This window comes from Canis lupus, chromosome 4 (genome assembly GCF_048164855.1).
Source record: "Canis lupus baileyi chromosome 4, mCanLup2.hap1, whole genome shotgun sequence".
Classification (NCBI taxonomy): domain Eukaryota; kingdom Metazoa; phylum Chordata; class Mammalia; order Carnivora; family Canidae; genus Canis; species Canis lupus.
The window spans coordinates 51,294,574-51,308,027 of record NC_132841.1 but is presented as its reverse complement, the minus strand read 5'-3'; the positions used below and the strand labels follow the sequence as shown (position 1 = coordinate 51,308,027).

The 13,454-nt window shown below is 42.4% G+C and overlaps 1 protein-coding gene across 23 annotated transcripts in view; it reads right to left on the bottom strand.

Moving 5' to 3' along the window:
* PWWP2A (PWWP domain containing 2A) overlaps positions 1 to 11,417 on the bottom strand; it is a 37,502-nt gene extending 26,085 nt beyond the window's left edge. For 3 of the 23 annotated variants that reach the window (XR_012029900.1, XM_072824304.1, XM_072824303.1), the window contains exon 1: positions 10,736 to 11,417. Coding sequence is in view for 4 of the 23 variants with exons in the window: in XM_072824304.1 (XP_072680405.1) it covers positions 10,736 to 11,340 (605 nt within the window). In the remaining 19 variants the exon portion in view is untranslated. Of the gene's footprint in view, positions 1 to 311; positions 472 to 2,879; positions 3,035 to 4,061; positions 4,125 to 4,842; positions 4,913 to 5,534; positions 5,554 to 8,730; positions 9,820 to 9,849; positions 9,919 to 9,977; positions 10,235 to 10,372; positions 10,525 to 10,735 lie in introns of those variants that run through there. The other 20 variants (XR_012029905.1, XM_072824306.1, XM_072824305.1 and 17 more) reach the window with 18 other exon arrangements.
* Positions 11,418 to 13,454: the final 2,037 nt, after the last annotated feature.

Sequence of the window (13,454 nt, the reverse complement as noted above, 5' to 3'; positions counted from 1 at the left end):
CTTTACTAAAAGGGGAAAATTATACTTCAGGTATTACCTGAAGCTTCTACAAATCACTTCAAGGAATTTTAAAGATCTAGATCATACTGCAATACAACAGGATTTAGGTTGAGTGGCTAGTCAAGTAAACCCATACTAATTAATTCTGCCACTTAGGAACTACTTATTAAAAGTTGTAATAGTTAATACATATAGCACTTACTATGTGCCAGGAACTATTTTAGTACATACTTATTTACATTAACTCATTTAATCACCACAACCCTTTTAAAGTGTTAATACTACCCCGTTTTAGAGAGAGAGTAAGCGACCTTCCCAACATCAAACAGGTAGTAAGCAGTAGAGCCAGCATATGAATCCAAGCAGCCAACCCGAAGCCACTTCTTTGCTGGTACTCCTACACCACCACCACACTAGCACCACCACTACTACGGCTACTGCTACTGCAGCTGCTGTTGCGGCCGCCTCCCTTCATTTCATCAAGTTACTTAACCCCTCTCCTCTGCCTCCACCTCCCCACTAATGAAGTAGAGGAACTCAGGTCTACATGCTGATTTCTCCCATGGAGATAAACAGGCTTCAGAATTCGGAATTTTTCTGGCTTTTCAGATAATAAGCAGCCTATCATCAAGCGTATTACTACTTTAGCAATGAAACAAAAAAACAAGGCTGCCTGGGTGGCTCAGGGGTTGAGCATCTGCCTTTGGCTCAGGGCGGGATCCCAGGGTCCTGCATCAGGCTCCCCGCAGGGAGTCTACTTCTCCCTCTGCCTAGGTCTTTGCCTGTGTCTCTCATGAATAAATAAAAGTTTTTATTTAAAAAAATAAATAATAATTTTAATAAATATAATTTTAAATATAATTTTAATTATTATATTATAATTTTAAATATAATTTTAAATATAATTTTTAATAAATAAAATTTTTTTATTAAAAAATATTTTATTTATTTATTCATGAGAGACACAGAGAGAGGCAGAGACACAGGCAGAGGGAGAAGCAGGCTCCTCAACAGGAGCCCGATGTGGGACTCGATCCTCAGACCGGGATCATGCCCTGAGCCAAAGACAGACGCCCAGACGCTGAGCCACCCAAGTGTCCCGAATAAATAAAAACTTAAAAAAAAAAAAAAAAAAAGGAAATGAAAAAACATTCACACTAAATGGGATATATAATCTCACATAATTTCAGTCAAGTTAGGTTTTCCCACCAAAAAAGTTAAAAGTTTAGTTTTCAGAGCTTTTTGGATATCGGAATTGTAGTTCAGTAACTTCAAAGGATTATCATATAGTTTAATTAAGAATATGCATAAATAGGGGCACCTGGGTGGTTCAGTCTGTTAAGCATCGAGGCTTGGTTTTGGCTCAGGTCATGCTCTCAGGGTCAGGTGATTAAGCCCCACCTCAGCTTAAGAAGTATAGTCAGTTTAAGAATGTCTGTCTCGGGATCCCTGGGTGGCACAGCGGTTTGGCGCCTGCCTTTGGCCCAGGGCGCGATCCTGGAGACCCGGGATCGAATCCCACGTCGGGCTCCCGGTGTATGGAGCCTGCTTCTCCCTCTGCCCGTGTCTCTGCCTCTCTCTCTCTCTCTGTGACTATCATAAAAATTAAAAAAAAAGAATCTCTGCCTCGCCCTCCCCTGCTCATGGGCACTTGTGTGCTCTAAAATAAATTTAAAAAAAAAAAAGAACATGCATAATTGCTCACCTTAGAACCTAGTACACAGTAAGTAAGCACAATATATGGTAACTATTATTAAGGTGCATTCAATTTTATTAACTATAAGTGAATATGAGTGATGTTTTTAATTAAAAACAAAGTATTACAAGAGCAATTTGCAGCAGGGACTACGGATATCAAAATGGGCAAGGAGGTACGGAAGATAACTTTATTAAGATAAAAACAAGGGGATCCCTGGGTGGCGCAGCGGTTTAGCACCTGCCTTTGGCCCAGGGCGTGATCCTAGAGACCTGGGATCGAATCCCACGTCGGGCTCCCGGTGCATGGAGCCTGCTTCTCTCTCTGCCTATGTCTCTGCCTCTCTCTCTCTCTCTGTGACTATCATAATAAAAATTTACAAAAAAAATTAAAAAAAAAAGATAAAAACAAAACACGCATCAACTATGAACCAGGAAATACCTTTCTAAGTAACTGATGGGGAGGGATGCTGCATCAATGTTTTAAAATAACATCTCTCTAACCATAAAAATTTACTCAGTCTTTTAAAAGTCTATCGAATCCTCTTTTATAACAGCATGATTGCTTTTGGAGAGGGTAGGGGGTAAATGCTAATAATTTAGAGTTTAAGCTCCTAATCACATACCTTCAAATAATCCTCTAAAAACTTACCTGGATATCTAGGTTTGGAAATAAAAAGAGACAACTATAGAGAAAACACTTATGCTTCAGTCTTTTTAAAAACACAAATACTAGTAACAACTGTATGGTATTCAAATTATTATTCCTTAATAGTAAATTCTTTTTAAAAATAATCATCCAAGAAAATTGTAAGTGCCATAAAGTGCCAAATATTTTTAAGAGCAGACAAATCTTGACCTCACTTTTGTACATCACAGAGCAATATAGCTGACCTATTCCCAAGAAAATGAACACTGGGTATATAAGGATCTTTTTCACTATTATTAATGTAAATACAAATTCTTGAACAGAATTCCCTTAGTCTAGGCTCTAAGACACCAAAAGGCAGTTTTACATTTTCTAGGTTTCTATTATGAATTCTAAGTACTTTTAATATTTCTCTTGTATTATGTCTAATGGAGTCCACACCATACAGAGGCCTAAATTATTTCTCAACAGACTTTTTCAAAATAACTATTTCTCAATTTCTAGTTTACCAAAAATAGGCTGTTCAAAAACTTACAGTGTTTTAGTCTTTAAATTATTTTCCAATTCAGCCAGCCAGCACTTAAATGCTGATCCTGTGCTCAGGGAGACTCAAATATGATGTTTTCTGATTTCTCTCTCAAGTGGACTCCACTGTTGCCAGGGCCAGGCCAACCAAGGCAAAACATCTCAGAACCATATATGAAGAAAAACCCCACTTCCAAAAATGCCCAAAGTGTTCACTAAATTGAACTGATGAGCTATTCATATTTCAAAAGCAGCTATTGCCTGGTTGAGAGAGTAACAAAGAGTTTATCATTTCTACCTACCAAGATAACTCCTCCTTAAAATCATAAGCTAAATGAGAATGGTAAAAATAGAAGTATATTAGATTTGGAATAAGATTGTTTTCAAATCTTAAAGAACTGCATATTGTTCAAAAAGGGCATCTTTTCCCACTAATATCTTATATTTTAATATAAATATAAAATATATTATAACTTGGGGCAATTTACTTAATCTCTGAGCCTCAGTGTCTTTATCTGTGAAATGGGGATTAGCAGAATTTACATCACTGGATTTCCCAGAGAGTAACTGAAAACAATATAAACAAGGGGGTTGGCCCAGTGCCTAGTTTAAGAGTGAGAAACATATAGTGTTATATAGTGCCATATATGGCAACCTTCCTATATGGTGAGAATATGCAGAAAGTGAAAATTAAATATCAAATACTCAATTATGAGTTTTAAAAGGCTAAAAAACACTATTCTATTGTAAGGTGACTGTATAAAATTGGTCCAAGGGAAAAAGATGAAAGTTATGAACTACTAAATTCCTAGTAGGCAACCAGATTTAAGAAACCTATTTGCAAGTCTAATTACCAGTTCTATAATAAGGATCTGGATCTGCCACCCAAGTGGCCCATCCCCATATGTATTGCTTACTTTGTAATTACATCCCAATCAAAATTAACCAGTAACTTTTAAGATAGGTTTAACAAATTTATGGCCCTATTTTGGCAAAGCTACTCCCTAAAAATTGCTTATCTCCAAATATGGTACAAGAATCACCCTGCATCAGAATCATCTTGGTTAAAACTGCAAATTGGAGTAGAGCTCAGAAATCTTAAGCACATTTGTTTACAGGATCACTGACCAAAGTATTTAGCAAAAACATTCTATATTAAATTCACCCAAAGTGTAACTTAACCTCCACTTACTTTCTTGCAAGATCTGCCACTAGAGCAAGCTCTGTCTTGCTGACAATGTGTGCCTAAATTAATCTGGGAATTTAGGGAGAATAGGGCCAATAAATATCAAGAAATAGGATGCACTTCATAGGCACAAATAAGTACTAAGAACATCTTTCATTTTTTATCAATGTGACATTAACTCCACCATAACAGAGAAGATGAATACATATTGCACAAACCCTTTAATAGTTTCCCAGAGAAAAATGGATCTTAGGAAGCTTAAATATAGTTTTATCAAGAACTTTGCTTTGAAACAGTACACAGTGAAGTATGGTCTGTCTTACACTAAAAGGCTGAAAATTAACCTCATTAGAAACCCCAAGTCCATTAAAACATGCCTGGCATAGTTTATGTTTACAGTATCTAGTTATCCAGTTTATAAAACTTAGTTTTAAAATCTGTTTTTAATACCATGATGTTTGTTACAGGATTTTTACAAACTAAGTTTTTAATGTCCAACAATTCGTTGCAGTGCAACATGCTAGGGAAGAGAGCACTCTTTCAATACAACATATACACTGGTTTAGTAGTGGGTGTCCTAAATGTCTGGATCAGAAAGTGATTGGCATTTGGCTCTGGGCTTACTATGGGAACCCTTTATCAACACCTTAGAATAAAAGCAGAATAATCACCAAAAAAAAATGTGTTTTAAATATGTATAACTCAACACAATTATTCAAGCACACTATGTGAGGACCTAAATTCTCAACCTGGATGCTTAGTATAAGCTACTAATACCACTACTCACTGCTTCACCAGAATGGCTGTATATTTTTCCCACCAAAAGTAGAGCTATTGCACCATACGTTTCATGGTCTCTGTAAAGAAAAAAAATCATTGTCTTGGTTTATATTTCCTTAAAAAACAAGTAACTTTTCTACAAATTATTTTAAGAACTTAGTGAAATCTGAAGTTTTTTTTAAAAGAAATCCCCTCGATTCTCTTTAATTAACAGTACCCCACAGATACACACAAAATGTCAGTATTTATAAAAGGTCAATTCTGAAATATAACTAGCTACAACCTTTAAAAAGTATGTACCAAAAACTTAAAATGACAAGGGTTTTTATGCATAAACATTTACTTCATGACTCCTTAATTCATATCAGATCCAAAAAAAAATGGAATTCAAGAGATTTTTCAGGTATTCAAAGTGGTTTTATAACTACTTTTCAAGATGTAGAGAACAGCAATAAAATAGTTGAAATGATCCCTCTGTGTAGTCAGAAACCCTAAGTCCCAGTAAATACCGTCCCTTCAGGTATGGACTGAGCTGATAAATACCTTTTCAGAAACTAGGGCTGAAGACTTTTACCCTTTGCAGATAATCCTGACTGGTTAAATTTTTCTATATTTGTAATCATTAAAGTTAGATGTGTGCTAAAGGATAGGTCTCAAGTGTGCAAGCAGGTAAGAGGTTTCCGTATCATTTCTACTGACCCAAAACAAGGGACGAGAGGCTTTCTAAAGAGGCCCTCAGAGGGCTGTGGTGGTTGTCCCTTCAGTCTGCTCCTGAAGGAAAAGAACTATTTTTAAAAGTCATGGAAATTCATCTAATGGGATGCAATTGGAAAAAAATCCAAAATGTGGAAAATTCTGCCTAAGTCTATGGCTTAACAAATCAACTTCAAGGGAATAAAATATAATGGCAAGAGAACTACAGATGAAAAACATGAAACTTATCAACCAATTACAAAGTATAAACTTTAGTTGGATCCTAATTTGAACAAAACTTAGATGTTGACTGAGACGTTCATTTTGAAACACTGAAATTTTAACACTGACTCGCTATAGGATGATAGAAAGCAACACTGTTATTATTTTAGTTGCAATAACAGTAGTACATTACGGCTTTAAAATACTTCTTTTCAGAGATCTATACCAAAATTCTTATGATGAAGAAAACATGTTTAGGATTTTCTTCAAAATAATCCAGTGAAGTAGACATAAGATGAAGCAAGTTTGATTAATAGTTGATAAATGTCAGAGCAAGGATAATACATACATGGAGGTTCATTTCCCATAATAAAAACAAAAAAATTACAGTACAACCACTGATTATTCTAAAATAATCATTAAGACAGTTTAGCAACCTGAAGGAATGTGAATTCTATAATGCTAAAGAAGAAACAAATGTATGTTTGTCAAAATTTCAAAAGTTTAAGGTTAGGGAAGAGACCAAACTGTATTTGTGGGTTAGCTGATTACTTTTATCTGCTACTATTAGATTATTGGCTTTACCTATTCCTAATGAATTCAGGAGTAGGCAGGTAATTCAAACTATCTAAGACAGCTGGGTATAAAACAACAGAGGAGGAGCCTAGAATAAACTAAAGAATGCCATAAAAGGGTTTTCAGTTTCAAATAAATCCTATGCTGGGGATCCCTGGGTGGCGCAGCAGTTTGGCACCTGCCTTTGGCCCAGGGTGCGATCCTGGAGACCCGGGATCGAATCCCACATCGGGCTCCCGGTGCATGGAGCCTGCTTCTCCCTCTGCTTATGTCTCTGCCTCTCTCTCTCTCTCTCTCTATCATAAATAAATAAAAAAATAAAAATAAATAAATCCTATGCTACATAAAATTTTTAACCAGATATTCAAGTATCTTCATTTTTAGGGTGACCATGTCATTTGTATAGTAGCCAAAGCAAGCTACTTTGAAGACATGAGGGGGAAGTAACAATCAAACTGGGATGATACAGGAAAACCATACGACCTGGTCATCCTACTCACTCTATACATAAACCAAGTCGTGAAGTTTATTTGCTTGTTTGGGTTTGTGAACTGCCTGAAATCGAATGAACCTCCTAAGAACTAGAGAGACTGGAGCCCAAAGAGGCACGGAGTTTTGCCCAAAGTCATAGTGTTAACTAGAGAGCGTGGCACCAGAAGTTGGACCCCAACTACCTTGACACTCTGTCCAGATCAATCTGCTACTACTTGGTAAGTGGTACTATCACTTTCTATTCTTTTAAATTACGTGGGTCCTGTTCCTTTTCTCCATGAAAAGACTCTCCTCAAAAATGTGCTATTCAATCAAATAACTAAAAATAAGGCAAAAAATACTACAATGATAGAAGGTGAAGAATGTTAAATGCTTACAAAAGCAGAGTCTAGAGCAATCCATATATATGACAAGCTGTATATGAGGACTGAACACAGTGAACAACTCTTCCAACTTTAAAAAACATTTCTGTACCATGGATAATGCCAGAATAAAATTATCAAAAAGGCAGTAACTGGCCCTTTTCCTTTTTAAGACTAAAGAAAACAATACACATACATGAAGCACTTAATAGTCTCCCAAATGTTAATTCTTTCCTGAGTACCTCACTGAACAGGCAAGAATCACGACTTCAGAGGCTGCTGTGTGTTCTGCAATACACAGCTAAAGCTAAGGAAATGAGGAAGCTCCAGAGCAGAAGGTCTCATGGCTATTACCTGACTAAAGAATCCATTTGCTCCAATACCCATACCAGTTGTATTATCCTGTACAGCTACTGAAATCAGGATAGGCACTGAAGTTCAGAAATATGCAGTTTATTTAAAAGAAAATTTGTCAGCCCAACTTTCTAACATGAATGTAGAAGTATAGGCTTTAGAATCAGATCAACCTACATTTGAATCCTTACTTTGCCATTTGTAAGCTCAATGACTGGCCAAATTAAATGAACTTCAATTTCCTCCTATATAAATGAAAAATACCAAGAGTTATAAAGACTAGAGCAAGTGGTACAATGCCTGGTACATAATAGGAAGCTCTTGTTATTTTTACCCAAAGATTTCATTAAATGGCCAATTCGAATATGATGCAAACTGTTTTTAAAGCAGCTGATTACTGTAGTCACAATCGTGGTACAATCTAGAGCATCTACTGGATTATCAGTTAACTGCGCATCGAGTATTCAATCAAGGTAAAGCACAGATTACAAAATATATGGGCAGATCTGCTTTTCCGTTATAAAAAAAAAAAAAAAAATACCCGGGCAGCCCGGGTGGCTCAGCGGTTTAGCGCCGCCTGCAGCCCAGGGTGTGATCCTGGAGACCCGGGATCGAGTCCCACATCGGGCTCCTTGCATGGAGCCTGTTTCTCCCTCTGCCTGTGTCTCTGCCTCTCTCTCTCTGTGTATCTCTAATGAATAAATAAATAAAATGTTTAAAAAAAAAAATACCCAACTAGTCATTCATTAGTCCGATAATTCCTTCAAGTGCTAAATCTTAAAGACCCTTTTTCTTCACCAATTCCACAATGTGGTTACCACCCAAATAGAAACTTCCAGAGGCAGGGACCATATCTCGTAATATTCCAAATACTAAGAGGGTGCCTTACACACAGATGTGATCAATAAATAATAGTTGAATGAAAAGGTGACAGGATTTCCTTGACCTTTCACAAAAGATTTTCATGACACAGACCTTTCACCTCCTAACATTAAAATGCAAAAGGTTCATAATAAAAATAACTCCTTCAACCAAAGAACTGGTGTCTGTAAGAAGCACGGTTGGCAAAGCAGAACAAAAGTCAAAAAATATACTGCCATTTCCTATCAAAGAAAATTTTAAAAAATAAAACACCAACACAATGAGCGCCTCAACAGAGGAAAGAACTATCCGTTTCACTTCCAGGAACAACTTACCTTTTACACCTTCCTTTTGCAGATTTGAAATCCAGATTCTCACACAATCACTGGCCTTCACTTCTGTTTGATTCAATAGCATACACACTACTGAGTCTCTCTCTCCTTCACTATTAAATACATCAGTAGGAAGCACATTGGTCTCATCCTGCTTTCTAACTATGAAAACATAAGTACAAAGGTCCTAATCCAAAATTCTCAAAAAAAAAAAAAGGAAAGAAAACTAAAAAAAGCTTTTGAGGTTAAACAATGTACAGAAATAATTGTTGGGGTGCCTGGATGGCTCTATTGGTTAACCGAAGGACTTGGTTTCAGCTCAGGATCTCATGGGACATGAGAAGACTCCGAACTCAGTGAAGAGTCTGCTTAAGATTCTCTCCTTTCAATTCTCTCCTCCCCTGCTCATGCTTGCTCTCTAAAATACATAAATAAAAAAAAACCTGGAAGAAAAAAAAAAAAAAAAAAAAGAAGTAGGGCACTGGGTAGCTCACTCGGTTAAACATCCACTCTTGGTTTCAGCTCAGGTCCTGATCTCATGGTTTGTGAGATAAACTGGGGAGGTGAGGGGGCTTCCCTGCTATGAAGGAAGGAGTCTCCTTGGATATTCTTCTCTCCCTGTGCCCTTTCACCCACTCGTGATCTCTCCCAAATAAATCTTAAAAAAACAATAATTATAAAGGCTCCCATCTTCTTCCCTGCCCAAGGGCCCTACTTCAATGTGTATTTTTATATTTTTTTATTTTCTCAGGTCTCTCCTGCCCTCTAACTGCCTTCCACAAGTATATTAAATTCCCTCCCTCCCTCCCCGACCGGCCTCCAAATGGGAAAAAGATGGTGTCTTTGATGCTACAGCAAGGAGTTAAAAATAAAACATACTGGGGGTGGGGGGACATACTGGGGGCCCCTGCAGTGGCTGAGTCCTTAATCATCTGCCTTCAGCTCAGGTCATGATCTCAGGGTCTTAGGGGTTGATCCCACCCCAGACCTGCTCAGTGAGGAATCTGCTTGTCCCTCTGCCCCTCTCCCTGCTCAATGCTCTCTCTCACATAAATAAATTTTAAAAATAAAAAAAATAAATAAAACATATTAAAGTAAGCCATTTCCAAACAGGTGAGATACCCATCAGAGTGTGTGCTGTTGCAGGAAACAGAATGGAGAGCCGTGAATGGGAGTCTCTGCACTTCATATCTGCAAAAGAAGAGAATACAAAGGTTAACTTAACTCTAGACTTAGGATACCTTCTTTACCTGTTTAAAGCAATGCCCATACACATTTCAAATCAACGATGACAATGTGCTAAGCCAAAGGCTTGCGGGTGAATTCCACCTTCTTGCCCTTCGTACGTAAACTGTTACCTACAGTTCAGAAGTCGATTATTTGGGCATTTCGATACCATGCCACCTTGATATTATAAAATGTAAAAACAAAAACAAAACAAAAAAACAAACCCAAAAGCTCTCTCTTCTTTAGGCCTTTCTTAAAACTATCACTTTAATTAGCCAAAGGTGCTTTCCCGCTGCAGTTATCCAAGGGGTAATTAGCTCTCACGGTGAGCGGAGCAGTCAAGACGTTCGCGTCTGACGAATAGTCCCCCCCCCCCCCCGCCCGGGCCCCGGCCCGGCCGTAAGGGATGACAGCTAACCTTTCGGGGACCCCGACGCACACGCCCCTTTCTCCAGCCTCGATAAAGGTGAATTTCAGGGGGAAAGCGCCCCCACGAGCAGCGTCCCCCGCCCGGCTCCCGGCACCAGGTCCTCCGCGCAGCTCCTTCCGCGGCCGGCACTGCCCCAGCAGCCCCGGGGGGCGCGCCGAGCCGGGCTGCAGAGGTGCGCGCGGCCGCCGGCCACACACCTGCGCTCTCGGGCGCCCACCGGGGGCGGGGGCGGGGCCGCGCTCGCGACCCCAGGGCTCGGGCGGCCGCAGGCCGGGGCGGGGGGCCGCGGCGGCTCGCTCCCTCCCTGGGGACCAAGCGGGCCCGGGGGCGTGCTGGGGGCGGGCGCGGTACCTTTTGGACAGATCCATGAGGACCCCGGAGAAGAGCTTCTCCCCCAGACGGAACGACACGACGAGCGCGTCCTCGATGATGTGGTCCAGCGTGACCCGCACCTCGGCGCCGGGGATCAGCTGCGACACCGCCGAGTCCACGCGCGCCGGGGCTGCGGGCTGCGGCGGCGGCGGCGGCGGCGGCTGCTCGGGCGCGGGCGCGGGCGCGGGCGGCTGCGCGGGCGGCGCGGCGGGGGCAGGCGGGAGGTCGGCGGGCCCCGGAGGCGCGGCCGCCGCCGGCTCCGCCGCCCGGGCCGGCAGCTTCTCGTCCGCCTCCAGCTCGGGCCCCGCCGCCTCGGGGCTGCGGGCGGGCTCCCCCGGCGGCGGCGGCGGCGGCGGCGGCGGCGGCGGCGGCAGGGGCGGCAGCGGCGGCTCGTCGGCCCGCGGAGAGGGCTGCTGCCCGTCGGCCTCGCCGTCCGGCACAGACGCCTCAGTCGCCGTGACCGGGAGGGGGTCCGTGCCGGCCTCGCTGCCGGGGATCGGCTCCATCTCCGGCTCGGCCTCGCCGGCGCCCCCCTCCCCGGGGGACGCTGCGGTCGCTGCCGCCTCTGCAGCCACGGCCGCCATCTTCTTCCTGGCTTCTCCCTCCTCCAGCTCGGGGCGCAGCGGCCGCGGCAGCGCGGCTCGGTTCCCTGGGCCTTCCCCTCCCTCCCTTGGACACTCTCGTCCCGCCCTTTCCCTGATGCTCGTGATTGGCACCGCGCCATTGGTTCCGGCCTACACCCCTCCCGCCCGTGCGACACCTCATTGGCCAGGCGGGGGCGTCAATCGCCGGGCCGGTCCCGCCCCCCCAGGCGCAGTCGGAACTTCTCATTGGCCGCGCGAGTTGTCAAATGTTGAACCTTGGAGGAGGCGTGAGGGCACGGGGGAAGTCACAAAAGCTGAGCCCCATGCTCATCGCCTCTTTCTATTGGCTGCGAGGCGAAGGAGAGCTTTACGGTTGGCCTGCGCTCTTGCCCATTATCAGTCAGGCTTTCGGAGGTGGGAGAAAGGAGAGAATCACGTGGCGCGCTAGTTCTTTCAAAGGCGACCCGGGGAGAGGGGGCGGGGGGAGGAGCGACAAGGCAAATGCGGGAGGGGAGCAGCTTCCCAAGAATCCCTGCGCCGAGCTCCTTAGAATAAATGTTATTTCTAGGCGCGGACCTGCTGGCGGCCGCGTGTGGGCACGACAATCCTCCTTGACAAGGCCAACTAAAGTTTGAAAACCATTCTAGACACACGTTTGGAGCTCCTGCTAAGCTAGGCACTGTGCTCGGCGCTGGGGGTAGGATGATGTTGCAAGGCGTCCTCCATAACCTCACGACAGACGCTCCAGCCCCCACGCAGCGACTGTTTTCCTTGACTTCTCTCCACTTTCTAGGAACAATGCACCTACTTATTTCAAAGTAGGAAAATGCTCATCGTGACAAGAGGAGGGACACCGTGCGTACTGTAGGAAGCTGATGAACATTCCAGAGAGGAGTACTGAGGCATGGGGGGACTTACATGTGAATATTGTTTGCTGTCTCCAAATTCACTGGAAAGTGGACGCACTTGCTTCCTTGCTTAAGCCTTTTCTTTTCCCGGCCTCTTCTATGTGACAAGTTCAAAAAGTCTCTCTCTTCCATGTCTTAAGGCTCCTACTTTTCTTTCCACTCTAAGTCTCTCGATTTGTCGTGTCTAGAAGAATCTACCGAACCCAATTATTTCAGACTGCACCGCAGAATCAGCTTATTCTCCGGAAGAGATTGTAGGCGTTGAGAATGCCGACAGGAGGGAGGGGAGAAAAGTTGACAGCATTAAGGGGAGTAAAAAATGAAATTCCAGGGGTTCCTGGATAACTCAGGTCATGATCCCAGAGTCCTGGGATGGAGCCTGGCATCAGCGTTGGGTTCCCTGTTCAGTGGGGAGCCTGCTTCTCCCTCTTCAGCTACCCCTCCTTGTTTCTCTCTCCCTCTCTCTCTCTCTCTCTCAAATAAAATCTTTTTTTTTTAAACTTAAATTCTAAATAATTACAGCTAACATTTATTGAGTGCCTTCTGCCTTTCAGGGCCTAGTACAAACCGGTAATATACCATCTCAATCCTTACACTACTCCTATGAGACAGGTACTATTATTATACCCATTTTGTAGAAAAAGAAGCTGAAGCACAAAGAGAATGCCCAAGGTCACTTAGCTAGTAAATTTCAGAGACAGAATTTCAAGTTTACACTAAAAGGACTGAAAATGGCAAAAACTAAGTGTTACCATATGCCCTATTTTAAGTCATGGAGCTCTTGGGAAAAGCTGATAAGAAATCATAATCAGTACAGGTTCAGCATCTCCAAAGTAACAGAAGGAAATTAAATTACTAAGTGTCCACTCTGTCAGAGATTTTCCCATAAGCTCCCATTTAAAATCCTCTGAGTGAAGTCTTCTCCTTCTTTTCCAGATGAGAAAACTGACCCTTAGCCAGGTTAAAGATCTCAGAGGTCACACAGCTAGCAGCAGATCCTATCTAACCCAACTCTGTCAAGCGCATGACTATTCCACTCACTCATTCATTGAACAAATAATTTATCTCCTGCAAGCCAGATGCCTGCAGTAAATGAACAAGGATCTCACCTTACAGGGCTTTCACCATGATCACTTGGTCTATAATTCACCATAGTCAATTAATTAAATATTACATATAGTTCTATGAAACTCCTAGAGCCATGCT